The 13,343-nt window shown below is 41.4% G+C and overlaps 1 protein-coding gene across 1 annotated transcript in view; it reads right to left on the bottom strand.

Annotated features, from left to right (window-relative positions):
* The window catches only part of LOC101169470 (CD166 antigen homolog A), a 48,509-nt gene extending 35,381 nt beyond the window's left edge, over positions 1–13,128 (bottom strand). Inside the window, exon 1 of the mRNA XM_004075351.3 lies at positions 12,862–13,128. Within this exon, the coding sequence (XP_004075399.1) occupies positions 12,862–12,925 (64 nt within the window). The 5' untranslated portion in view covers positions 12,926–13,128. The remainder of the gene's footprint in view (positions 1–12,861) is intronic.
* Between the last annotated feature and the right edge of the window lie 215 nt (positions 13,129–13,343).

Genomic DNA, 13,343 nt, shown 5'->3' with positions numbered 1-13,343 from the left:
GTTGTGCTGATGAACTGTGGCAGAACATGGAGATTATTCTTCAACAGATGTTTGGTTAAGCTGTGTAAATGAGAGCTAAGGTAATGCTTAACCAGAATTTCTGAACGCTGAGTCATGCCAGGAGCGAAGAGGAGCTGCAGTTGAGCCTCAAGATTTAGATTATTTAAACTAAAGCTACAATTCATGAGTTTTTCACAGTCATTTTTTTTAAATACGAGCATTAAAGAGCTCACACACCATGGGTGGGAAACACATGTAACGTTAGCAGCACCGATTTCCTTCAAAGCACAGCTTTAGGTAAAAACTTAAAGCCATTAGGTCTATGGCAAACAGGGTCATGAGTTCATCTAAGGACACGGTGATGCAGCTTAGGCTTTAATTTTGGGATTTGTGTAGAAAGTGAAAAAACTGTCTCAACAATTTTATTTCTGCCAATGGAAATCTGCAGTACTCGGTTCAGCAGCAGTAAGAAGACAAAATAAACTCAAAGCCTTCACGATGCAGTATTTTTTAAACTACATATGTGGAGTTACCACACTGACACTCAAGTCCTGTGCTGCTTATGCTACATCGTTAAAGACCCACTCTGATCATCTTTCGATCTTTCTATTTTAAAAGTGTTCCCAGTGGTTTAATAATTATGATTTTGCCATTTTTTAGCCAAAATCAGAAAAAACTGTCCTTTTCTAGGACATAGATTCTGCAGAGTGGCAGAAGTTCATTCGAAATTTGCCTCTGAGTTGTGGGCAGGGACATTGGCGCAGAGTCAGCCTCCGCTAATTTCCTATCATCTCTATATTTGCAAGCTAATCCTCTAGTTTACAGCCCCTCATAAACCCAACCTAACATTACTGGTGCAACAAACAATGATGCGCAATATCAGACCTGTCCAACTATACCGTTTGGAGCCAAATGTCAGCACAAACAAGGAAAACAGAGACGTACCTGGATCTAGTCGTCTACAAGTGGATGCATTGAAATGGAGCGGAGCAGGGAGCTTGTGGGCTGCCAATTGTAGTTTGCACACAACCACTACAAGCACTTTTCAAACGGCATTTTTTTCATCTGCTTCTGATTCACCATGATTTGAAAAAAAATACTTAGAAATGCAGTTTTAATCTTCATTTTCTTTATATGTGTCCTCCATTATAAGAAAAATGCTTCAAGAACATGTTAAGAACACCCAATACATCATTTTTATTGGAGTGGAGAGGATTTCCTTGTTTTTCTTATTTTTCACTTGTGTTGAATGGAAAACAAACAGAGTTTGTGACCCATACCTGAGTAAAGCATAAACAAGGAAGAACCTTGACTGACAGACAGGAATTCTTGGTTGCTAACCACAACTGCTAACCAGCAGCCAACCCAGTTCAAAGGCACCAAAAACAGACTGTAGAGTCATCTCTTTTAAATTAACCTACTAAGTAGGATTACGTCTTTCCTTTGCTATGAACCAATCCAGAGTCTCTCTTGGTGCTCCAGCTTTGAACATGAACCTATAATCTTGATCTAAACTTCAAAGTTACAGAGGAATATGGGGCATCTGAACAAAAGTGCAATCTTCTAAGCTCTTGGTTCAGCAATGATGACTGAACTTTTTCTGTGTAAGATTGTGAAAAGATCCTAACCCCTTTTAAAATAAGAAAATGACTCGCACTAACAATGGGATTTTTAAAAATTGCTACTATTCAAAGGTCAGATCTGGATAACTTTATTGACACATTTTGTGCAGAATCATCATCTTTAGACAATAATAAGGCATACACGCCAAAGCTGTAGGATTACAGAAAACACAGCCAGGCAGGCATTAACATAATGATTTAAAAAAAGAGCTGGTCTTTGGAAGTTGTTACTGTGTTGAATTGAATTGAATATTTTTAAAACATATGAGGCACAGAGCAAATCCCTCAACCATGCGAAGAAATGCTACCCAGGTAACAAAGTTTTGTACTTATGAGAAACCCTCTGGGAAATAATATTGTTTGAACAAACACTGCCCGCCTGTGAGAACAAACCAACGCTGTGATGTTGACTTGGTCTGGATTACCAGTTTGCTTTGGCTTTGCTTTCATGAGCGTGCTTTGGCAACCTCCTCACAGTAAAACAGGTAATCCTGAGATTTCCTTGCATTTAAAAAAATAGAAAATCTAAGCTGCTTTCCCATAAATATTCCAGTCTCCTCAGCACTTTATGTACATCAAGTTTTTGTTAGCCTGATCTTGAAAATGATTTGCCGCAATTAGATGTAAAACGTCTAATCTTCACTATATTTTTCACTGTTATAAGGCTTCATCTTAATATATTTATTGCTCACATCATATAGGAAGTAATGTAATAAATAGAACAATTCTTCTAAATTACTGCTTTGTGCAATGTTTCGATGTTCTGCCTTAGTATAAACAGTTGACCTTACAGGACATCCCAATTGATTAAATATTAAATTCAATTAACAGTGAAGCCTTTCTTTCACCCACCTTATGAGCTTAGGCAAAGGAGATGAACATAAAGGCAATATGTTTCTGTTTATACACAAAAGAACACCTTTCACTTATCCACAAGTTCAGTTCAAACCCAGATTCTGTTGTTGCTCAACGGCACAGCAAAAAGCCACCACTTGCGTAGAGGTTCAGATGGATATAACAGAACTACACAGGAAGGTGTCTTTAAACTTGCACTCAGTCTTTCACTGGAAGGTGAAATTGTTTTCTTTGTGTGTGTTTTTATAACGGCATTCGCCTTGAAACTCTACGGCTGGATAGCTCTAAAGGCCTGTTCTACGGTGGCCCAGAAGGGTCACAACACAACACATTAACTTTATACACAACACACTAACTTTACACACAACACATTAACTTTACACACAACACACTAACTTTACACACAACACACTAACTTTACACACAACAGATTAACTTTACACACAACACATTAACTTTACACACAACACATTAACTTAACACACAACACATTAACTCACAACACAATAACTCACAACACAACACATTAACTCACAACACAACACAATAACTCACAACACAACACATTAACTCACAACACAACACATTAACTTACCTCACAACACATTAACTCACAGCGGAAGTAAAGCAGCAATTGAAGTGCTTTTATTCTGAAATTTCTACTGGGCTGAGCAGCTAACTACCTAACAGAAAGTAAAGTCACAGTGAGCTGTGGAGGGAGCTGCACGCACTCCTCTCCTCTCCTTTTTTCCGCTCCGTCCTCTCACACAGGCACGTGCAGTCCCCAACACACACGCACACACAGGACAGAGGGGAAAAAAGGAGAGGAGAGGAGCGCGCGTGCAGCGACAGAGGGGGGGGGTCAGAGCGGAGGGAGGAGTGTGTGTTCATATTGTGTGTGTTTAGAGGAAGGAGAACCGTAGTAAAGACAAAGTTTCTGGCAACACTGCTGCTAGCTTCTCTTGTAGCAATAACATGCTCCCTCCACAGCTCACTGTGACATTACTTTCTGTTAGGTAGTTAGCTGCTCAGCCCAGTAGAAATTTCAGAATAAAAGCACTTCAATTGCTGCTTTACTTCCGTTGTGAGTTAATGTGTTGTGAGGTAAGTTAATGTGTTGTGTTGTGACCCTTCTGGGCCATGAGTTAACGTGTTGTGTTGTGAGTTAATGTGTTGTGTTGTGAGTTATTGTGTTGTGTTGTGAGTTAATGTGTTGTGTTGTGAGCTATTGTGTTGTGTTGTGAGTTAATGTGTTGTGTGTTAAGTTAATGTGTTGTGTGTTAAGTTAATGTGTTGTGTGTAAAGTTAATGTGTTGTGTGTAAAGTTAGTGTGTTGTGTGTAAAGTTAGTGTGTTGTGTATAAAGTTAATGTGTTGTGTGTAAAGTTAATGTGTTGTGTGTAAAGTTAGTGTGTTGTGTATAAAGTTAATGTGTTGTGTTGTGACCCTTCTGGGCCACCGTACTGTTCACACCGGGAGGAATTTCGCCGGCGATTTTCGCCGACGTTTAACGCCTCGTGACTTAACAAAGGGCACCAATGAGAGTGTGCACACCGACGCGAAAAAACGCTACGCGTCAAAGCGTCAAAAAAAAACAAACCTCGGGTTCTTTTCTTTTTTTTTTGACGCCTCGCGTCGAAATCTATTCGACCAATGAGAATGGCGCTTATGCACACGTGTCTGGAGCTTCTGAAGTTACAGTGAAACACAACTTGGGGGCGCTCAAACACAAAACTGCCTTGCTGAGCACACATACCAGCGAAGAAGATAGACGCCAAGTAGCGTCTACACTGCCGCGAAGAAATAATGAAAGATATTCTAAAATATCCCCGAACCAAGCACCAGTTGGAGCTACTGGTGCTTGAAATATTCCTGTTTTCCTTGTATTATTCTGACAAGCGCGTAATACTTGCTCTCTTCTTCTGAGTGAAAAGCAACTTTAAGAAGCTTAAAGTTGCGCAGCGCCACCTTGTGTACAGGAGTATTTCTGTTTACATTAAGCGCCATCTAATGTCAGGGAATGAAATTGCATGTTCGCTCGGCTCATCGTCAGCGAAAATCGCCTGGGTGTGAACACAAAAACGTGGCGAAAAACACGGGTGAATAACGCCTGGCGAATATTCGTCCCAGTGTGTACGGGCCTTAATACTGCTTGCTATTTCTGTTGCACTGGAGCAGGAAATATCAGTGGAGGAATGCTCCACGCCGACAGTCCCGCCCACAACTTACAGGTGAATTTCTAAGGAACTCCTGTCGCTCTGCAGAAAATATGTACAAAAAAAACAAACAGGTTTTGTGATTTTGGCCTAAAACTGCATAATCATAATTAAAAGACCATTGGGAATGCTTCTACAATAGATAAACATATAGTTGGAATGTGCCTTTAATTTCACTATACAGACATTTTTTTGAATCCCAAAATTTAACTGCTGCTCCTGCTGACCAAGGTGAGGCGCTACTACATAAATACTTTCAGGCTCAAAAGAAGACAGCAAAGTCCAGTAGTGGAACAACGAAGAGAACATAGAACCATAGGCAAACTCTTGGTCATTGTGGGCGGGATCATTAATGAGGCAGACTGTGAATCCAAAACAATAGAAATAACTTGCACAAAGCTGACAATGGTCAGCCACTTTTATCTGTAGTCTGACATAAAGTGATACTGGAAGAAATAGAAACTACAGTAATCTTGCAATGAAACAACAGTGGAATGGATCTCTAGTATCATGTGGAACATGACCTGTAATGAGATAATGAGTGGAAATAGCACAGCAAGTTTCAAAAATGATGATCCTCAAGATGACAGGCAGAGGAGCACTGTGTGAATCAACAGAAACAGGGTTTTTAGTTCTCCAAGATGACTGGGACTTGTTTTGAGGATCACATTTTCTTAGAATGCATCAAAGCTTTTCAAAGCAGTTTCACATGAAGAAGGACATAGCCCAAGGCCAAGGAGGAAGTCTAAACTGTTCATGGACCGGAATGCAGAAGATTTCCTGTTATCGCAAAAAACAAGAGCTGAAGTTGTGATTTATGAGGCTCTGTTTTTCTGAAACATACACCCAGTCTTTCGCTGTTGTCACTGCGTTGACTGGTTTCGCTTTTTGAGGCAAGTCTACCTTATGGCGGAATTGATGATGAAGACAAGTGATTTGAAGTGATAATAAGAGTTTAGTTGACTTGTTAACATGTTCTTTATGCTATGGTTGTCTGAATAATTGTTCATATCTTACGGTAATATACATGATTCCTCCTATGTTTCATGAAGCTGCTAAGCATCAATGTGTTATGGTAGTGAAGACTATAATTCAGTCTATACTTGTTATCTATTCCTTTATCATGATTGGCCTTTTAAGATGAAATGTCAATACTTTGTTAAAAGATTTCTCCCAAAAGTGCAATCTATGTATAATTTTTCTTCTTTATTATGCATTTTTTTGGCTGCTGCAACTTATACTCTGGAGCAACTCATAGTCCAAAAAATAAAGTATTATTGGGACCAAAGACCCTAGCAAAACAAAGAGAATAAAAAATTTGAGCGCTGTGAAATTAAACTCTTGCAGCACAACTTTGGAAAAGTGGGAAATGTTAAAAGGTCGGAAAATGTCTATTCTGTAAAAGTGGTGTAGAAATCGGCTTATCAGTATATGAAAACTATTGTCTTATTAATTTATGAAGAACAGTATGAGCTAGCTGTTCTTTCTTTTCTATTCCTTTCTTCCCATTTAGAGCTTGTTTTTGTTTATTCTGCCCTCTGAAGAGCGGCTGTTGTGACTGCATGAAGCTTGAGTGTAAAACCAAATAAAAAAGAAATACAAAATTTGGGAAATTCCCTCCATTCAAGCTGATTCCCTGTGGCCTACCTGACAGTTAAAGCACTCCTAATTGTAATCTTTTTTCCCATTTATTTACAGGATTAACAAGGGTTAGGCACTAGGGTGTAAGCTGACTCTGTAATTCAAATTCTTTTTGTCAAGACTTCCTCAGAGAAACAGATCACAAAAAGATATGTCTTCTGTGATAACATTTTTACATAACCCAATAAATCTGCTTTTTGACTTTCCTTTCTGTGACTGGCCGAGTTCTCTTAATTCCTGTTTGCTTGCTAAAAAATTGATGAACTGCCACCAGCATGTAAAAAGAAGTTGAGAAAGGATATTGAATGTATTGATTGATGCAAAATGACTGTTAGAAATGTGCGTCACACAAGCTGGTCTGTGATTCCCACCACACATCTGAACAAAGAGATAATAACAGTAGAAATGCAGTATTTTTTCTTCCGTTTCCTCTATGCACAACAAGCCTTATCAAACTTTCATCTAAATTTTAAAGCGTTATATAAAAATGTTGCAGTCAGTGGATCTGTGGGTACTAGAACAAAAGCTTGATTTACATCAGAGAGAATAGTAACAGGATGTTAAATATTAAGCATATTTAAAAAATAAAAAAAATCCCTGTGGCTTTTTAATGCGTGTAAAAGGTCTATGGGAGTCAGAAGGGTATTGAATGACCCACAGAGACAGGTCAACCTTTTTTAATCCTTTCACTTGTTTGTTGCTTGGACACAAGGAGAATGACAGGCTTTTAATTTCAATGAGACATTTACTCTGACACCCCCCTGTGAAAGAGAGGCTTTCTGAATGGAAAGGCCTGTCTCCTGCAAGTTCAATACAGCAGCATATGCTGAGATGGCTTCAGGCATTGCAGCTTGCTGCTGCAGTCTGTGACAGAAGGCTGGTGGACATTGCCACTGCACAAAGAACCGGCTTTTTAAATGGCAAGAATGTGACTAATGAGGTCAAATGCCCACTGAAAAGCCCGCTCTTTAGAATCAAAAGGGCGGTAAAAGCTGGGAATCTGTGCAATTCTTAAATTAATCATAAAAAACCACCACATACTGTAAGGATGAATAGTGATTTCTCAATTTGCAAACTGGCTTTGGATCTAACACAGAGGGATTCAGACATGAACCTGAAGACAAAACTTCATGTCATTTTATTAGCTGCCCCCAGGCTTGAACTGAATGCTTCACCTTTTCTACAAGAGCTGTGTCAACTCGCCCGACTCTTTTGAACCTTTGTTGAAGCAGAATAAAAGGTTTGATTAAAAAAAGATTAGAGACCTCTCGGATTCCCCTCAAAAACAGCAGAAATTGTCATTTTATGGTGAATGAAGGCAGCCATTTTTGTCTTTTACTCCCACTCCATTTATGGACCAATAAGAGAAGCTGCTGCCGCTGGTCCCATGTGGTTCCTGCTGTCAGCGGTGCTCCCATCGCTTTTGTTTTATCCACAGAGATAAAGATGTAAAGAGAAAAAGCAATCCATTACATCACATTACAAAACAAAAGTGGCATTAGCACCTATCCTATAGCCTCCTACATTTTCTGAATCTATTCTTGGAGGCCCGATCGTCACCATCACAGATAATGGAAGCCACTAAAAGAATTCATTTAAAACAGAACGATAACTGAATTTGAACAAAGATTCAGGTCCCGTTAAAGAAGGGTGTGGTCGCAAGCTTTTCAAATGGAGGGGGAGGCATCCCCCAACCCCCTCCTCCAACCCCACTTTTCCAGGTTGCACATGTGAGGACTGGCAGCAGCGACTCCGTGCCCTCTCCAAGGGGTGTGTGCTGTTCCATATTAATGACAAAAGGGGAGAGTGGAGCGGCAACAAGAAGTCACCATCTTACACTCATTTGTTTAAAAAGAGCCGGCGTCACAATACAGTCGGCGGGAGTCCACAGGAATCCAGTGAAAGCTGGGAGGGGGGGCGTCAATGACAAAAGACGGAAACAACCTCAGAAACAAGGGGGTTTCCCAATTTCATAGCACCGCTGGTCTTTCACCAAAACCAAGGCCGGCTTCATGCATTTAAATGGGAGCATCCCTGCACAAAGAGAGAAGCGCCACTGCAGAGGAGAGCCTTCTCTCTCCTGTTGTTAGGTCTTTCTTTGGAGGTGAAACAAAAGAACTGCGCTCCCTCCTGTCGGATAACAAATAAACCATTATTTTCTAGGCAGATCAACCTGCATGTAAATGGGAAACAAAAGAATCTACTCTTGTTGAAAGCACTCTCACTCAGGATGTTACACACGTGACAATTCCAACAAGTCTAATTAGTAGAAGTTTGGATAGTATTTTTTTTACACCTGACCAGCAAATTAGACCGGCAGGGATTATAAAAACTTAATGTATCTTCCACTCTAAAAAAGCTAGTAAAAGTGAGTTGAACCAATCACCAAAGTGTAATTAAGATTCGCCGGCTGCTGTCTTCCTGATAATACTGTGTGTAAAAGTGTCCCCGGCAAACAAAAGAGCCTTTTCCTCATTGAGTCATTGCCTGGGAATGATTACTTTTGCCGCACAAGTCTTTTTCATTTTCGGGAGGCAAAGACACACACGTGCATCTCCCAGCGTGGCGAGTCCAGCGGGGAGGAAATTGCTCGCAGTGACACGCAGGAAGCTCCACATGCTCACGCCGTGGCTCATATTTCTTCCGGAGCGTTCTAATCCGGTGGTGATGTTTTGGTTTTCGTTTTGGATTGAAGAATAAAACTTAAAACTGCCCCCCCCCCCCTTTTTTTCTCGTGAACAACTGCTGAATAACGAGGCTCCCATAGTCAGCTTTTGAATTAGAGTGAATGATGGGAACAGGCTGTCCTTCCGACAACTGTACACACAAACAGGGATCATAAAGGGTTGGCCAACACCACTCCTTGTTCACAGCCCCCCAAAAACCAACACTCCTCCACCTGTTCAGTGGCCCTGCTGGGGGTGGAGAGCAGCATGAGCGTGCTTTTGCTCATTATAAGGTTGACAAACAAAAGAAATCAGCAGTTAGAAACTGTGTTACATCAGAACTAAGAGTTTTAAATGCCCACTCTGCACACAGGTCTATAGATAAAACTACCACATTTAGATGCATTGTGTAAGTGAACACCCCCCTCCTCTGCAGGCTATACGCCATATGGCGGGGAAGCATCATGTCTCTGGGGAGCAGGTGATGCACCAGTCTGATTTCTCAGAAACTTTGATATTCAGAGCTTCTCCTCTTAAAGGAGTAAATCAGGCTAACGGTCAGCTGACATGAGCTTTTCTCACTTGAAGAAGTGTAATCAAAGCTCCTCTTTGGTGCTGTTTCAGAAAGAAAAAAAAGGCCATGCAACACCCCCGTCTCGCTTTCATCAGAAGTTATTTTTAGTTTTCTATCATATGTATTTTTATCGCCTGGGATCATTTCAATGCCATGTTAAAAAATGCTGATTGTCATTCAAGCCTGATCCTCGCATCCTGACCATAAAGCGCCGCTGCCAGGGGCTCCGCTTGGAATTCTGCGACCCCCTGGTGGGACACGACACTGGGCCCTCCACGCAAATGCCGCTTTAATTTACAGTGCAGCCCGGCCTGCCTGAGCGTGCCTGTCGTCTTTCAGGAGCATGCATCCGTCGCATCTCTGCCTTCAGCTCACCCCTTTCCCAATTTAACGTTTTCATGCAGGCCCAGAGGAACACAAGGGCCACGATTGAACCTCTTTCTCCTCGCCGAACATCTGTTTCCTTCTTATATCTCACTTGCTTTGTGCCTCCTCGATGAGTAATAGCGTCTCACGTTTTGTGCGCCGTGTTTCTCATCCAAAAAAACAAGTGTTAGTAACGGTGTGCTGCTAGAAAAGGTTCCACTTCACCATCTCTCTCCACACAGAGCACTGAGAGCCCTTCAGAGCCTTTTGAGAGACATTATGAGGTGCCTAATTTGGGTTAAGCATCCAGCAGGATAATAACTTCCATAGATGTCACATTGGGGAGTATTTCAAGCATTTCTATTACAAAAAAAAAAAAAGTGAGGAGCTGGGGATTAATAGGGAACTTCAAAACGCTTTTAGTGAAATTACAACTTTTACATCCTACTTTAGTTCTTACTTTCTTGTATTTCTATATACGGTAATCAGTTTGGATTGATTGTGCTTTCCATGCAACCAGTTCAACTTTTGAGGAAGGCTATCAACTAATAATTATGACTGGAAATCAGGGGCAAAAATAATATGCAGCACGTTTCTCTATTTACATCTAAAATTTGAAATGCGCGGCAAAGTTACACAGCCACAAAAATCATTTTAAAGAGCCACTCCGATGAAAAATGTGCTTTTGGTGTTTTTGATATGTGGATTGTTTTTAATGATGTAGGGCATATATATAAATTTAAAATAGCATTTCTGAGTATTTCTTTTTTCAATTCATTGTCATCAGGAGCAGATGGAAAAAATGCAGCTTGAAAACGTTTGTAGCAGTAACGTAGAAGCTACAACTGGCAGACCACAAGCTCCGCCCAATTCCGATACATCCACATGCAGACAAATTCAGTTCAGTTTTTTTTAATAGCCAATAATTACAACAATAGTCGTCTCAATGGACAAATAGATTCATGTACATCGTTTTCCGTGTCCGATCTGGAATGTGGCTCAAAACTGTACAGCTGGATGGCTACAATATTGCTCGCTATTTTTGTTGTTAGGGTTGTGAGGGGCTGTAAGCTAGTTGGAAAGCGTGCAAATAGATGGATGATGGGAAGTAAGCGAAGCTCACTCTGCACCAACAGTCCCGCCCACAACTCAAGGGCAATTTTCAAATGAACTCCTGCCGGTCTGCAGAAACTATGACCTAGAAAAAACATTTTTTTTTAATTTTGGCTAAAAACTCTATTATTAAAAGACCACCTGGAACACTCAAAAGAGTATTGGGGAGGGACTTTAAAAAAAGGAAAACGACCACAAGCAGTCTTTAAACATGGAGTAGAATAAGTCCAAAACAAAGGAACATAAGATCCCCAGCAGCATTCACACCAACAGGACAGCGTATTGTTGAATGCTACCCAAACATGCAATCAAAGCCATTCTCTCCACTTCCTGCAGATCAACATCGCTGTCATTCACCGAGCAAGTTCTGACATAACCCAGTTAGAGATGAAAGAGGAGGAGGGGGCTGAATACATTTCAGGTAATTTGGGTGACTCCTCACCAGACATTAGCCTATTAGCTAAAGGGAGAACCCCACTTGGCTGACAAGTAATACCAGCTGTGACACGGTCCACTGTCTGTCTGTGCAGGAGGGGCACGGAGGCAGTGATGGGTGGGTGTGGAGATCGGGGGAGTAGAGTCAAAAGGTTGAACAAAAAAACAGATGCGTCTTTCTTCCTGGACCGTTTTGTCCCAAAATCAACTCTTGTTTTTCTACTGTATCTCCTTGCAGGTCATGGCTCACCATCTAGAGCCAAAACACAAGAGGGCTGTTACAAATTCCAGTTGTTCCAACAAAGTAAACACACCTGTTTTCATTTGTACCCCCCGCCTTACATTCACATCTCAGATTCTTTTTCTCACCACCTCGTAAGCCAATGCTTATTTTGACTATTGTGTTAGGCAGCAGAAGACCATAAAATCCAGACTTTCTTCCATCTCCAGACGCAGTAACAAAGTAGTGCAAAATCCAACCCCAAAGGGTCTGTTCGTTTCCCCTCAAACAAACCACCTGAGCTTGACGGATGGGTGGCGGGTGGTGTTAATTTTCAACAACAGACACCACTGTAGTGTGACAAGGCGGAGTGGAACCATACCTTCCCGCCTGTTTCCCAAAGAATGGGCTCATGGCTGAGCTGAATGAGAGATGTTAACACATGGGGCCACTACCTGTTGACCTCCAAAAAACTAGAAAAAAATCCACATTTGAAGCTTTAAAACAATAAACGCTAAATAAGACAAAATTACAATGTTTGTACTTCAAATAAAACCAAAATATATATTATTTTCTGTCTGCTTTACCCTAAAAAAAGCCTACATGTGTAATTACCAAAGTGTGCCTGTAAGGAATACTTTCCTTGTGCACACAGCTCATTATTATAATAAATCAAACAAGAAAAGCAGCTTCTTCTGCCAGCTTAGTTAACAAACTCCAGAAACAGGACAAAACGCGCCCTGGTAATGACATCATCGCATGAGTGGATGACCGCAGACGCACAATTGGACAGCCAGAGGGTTTATCCGCAGGAAAAGTCACTTTTTTACGCCAAGCATTGATTCAGTATTTTTTACTTGAGGGGTAGGAATGAGAGTTGGAATGCAATAAAACAGTTTGTAAGATAACACATATGTATATGTATACTGCATAGGCTTCATTTGAAGCGCTCATGATTACATTTTCTTTAGTGATTGATAAAGTATAACAGCCAACAACAGAAACACAACTTTTAATGATTAACAGCAACATTGCTGCTGCTCAGGTTCCCGCCGGTGGAAGCGTGGTGGGAAGAGCAGCTGGGAGTTTATGAGACACCTGCAGTCAGAGCTTTCAGCTTCCACGCGTGTCCGGACACGGAGGTAGCGCCTTACCTTGGCAAAAGAAGAGCGCCTGGATTAGCAGCGCACAAGCGCATCTGGCTGACAACAAGTGCATCCTCGCGGGTCTGTCAGATCCTCCGTCAAATTTCAAGGTAAACAACCAAACAAACAAACAAAAACAAAAACACCGTGCTCTTTTATCAGATGTAAAGAATTATTTGTCCTCGCGCGCCTGGTAGTAGTTTCAGTTTTCTTCCAGCCTACGTGGCACGTGCTCGCAAACTCGCGCTCGCATCAGTTCTGCTAGAACAGGTAATTGAGCTTGGAGACGAGCGCTAGGGCGGGGGATACTGTCTCCGCCCCCCATACCCCCCCCCCCCCCTCCCACTGAAAAAAAACCCTCCTCCCGACCCCCACCCTCCCCTCCTGGTGCCCTCCAGCTGCACCACCTTCCTTCCTCCCACACATAAGTGCACCCCATCCTTTTAAAACACCCCCTCCTACTCCTCTTTACTCTATATTCTTTTTTACAA

This window comes from Oryzias latipes, chromosome 13, assembly GCF_002234675.1.
Source record: "Oryzias latipes chromosome 13, ASM223467v1".
NCBI classification, from domain to species: domain Eukaryota; kingdom Metazoa; phylum Chordata; class Actinopteri; order Beloniformes; family Adrianichthyidae; genus Oryzias; species Oryzias latipes.
Note: the sequence above shows the minus strand (reverse complement) of the source record. Positions and strands in the feature narration are given on the sequence as shown.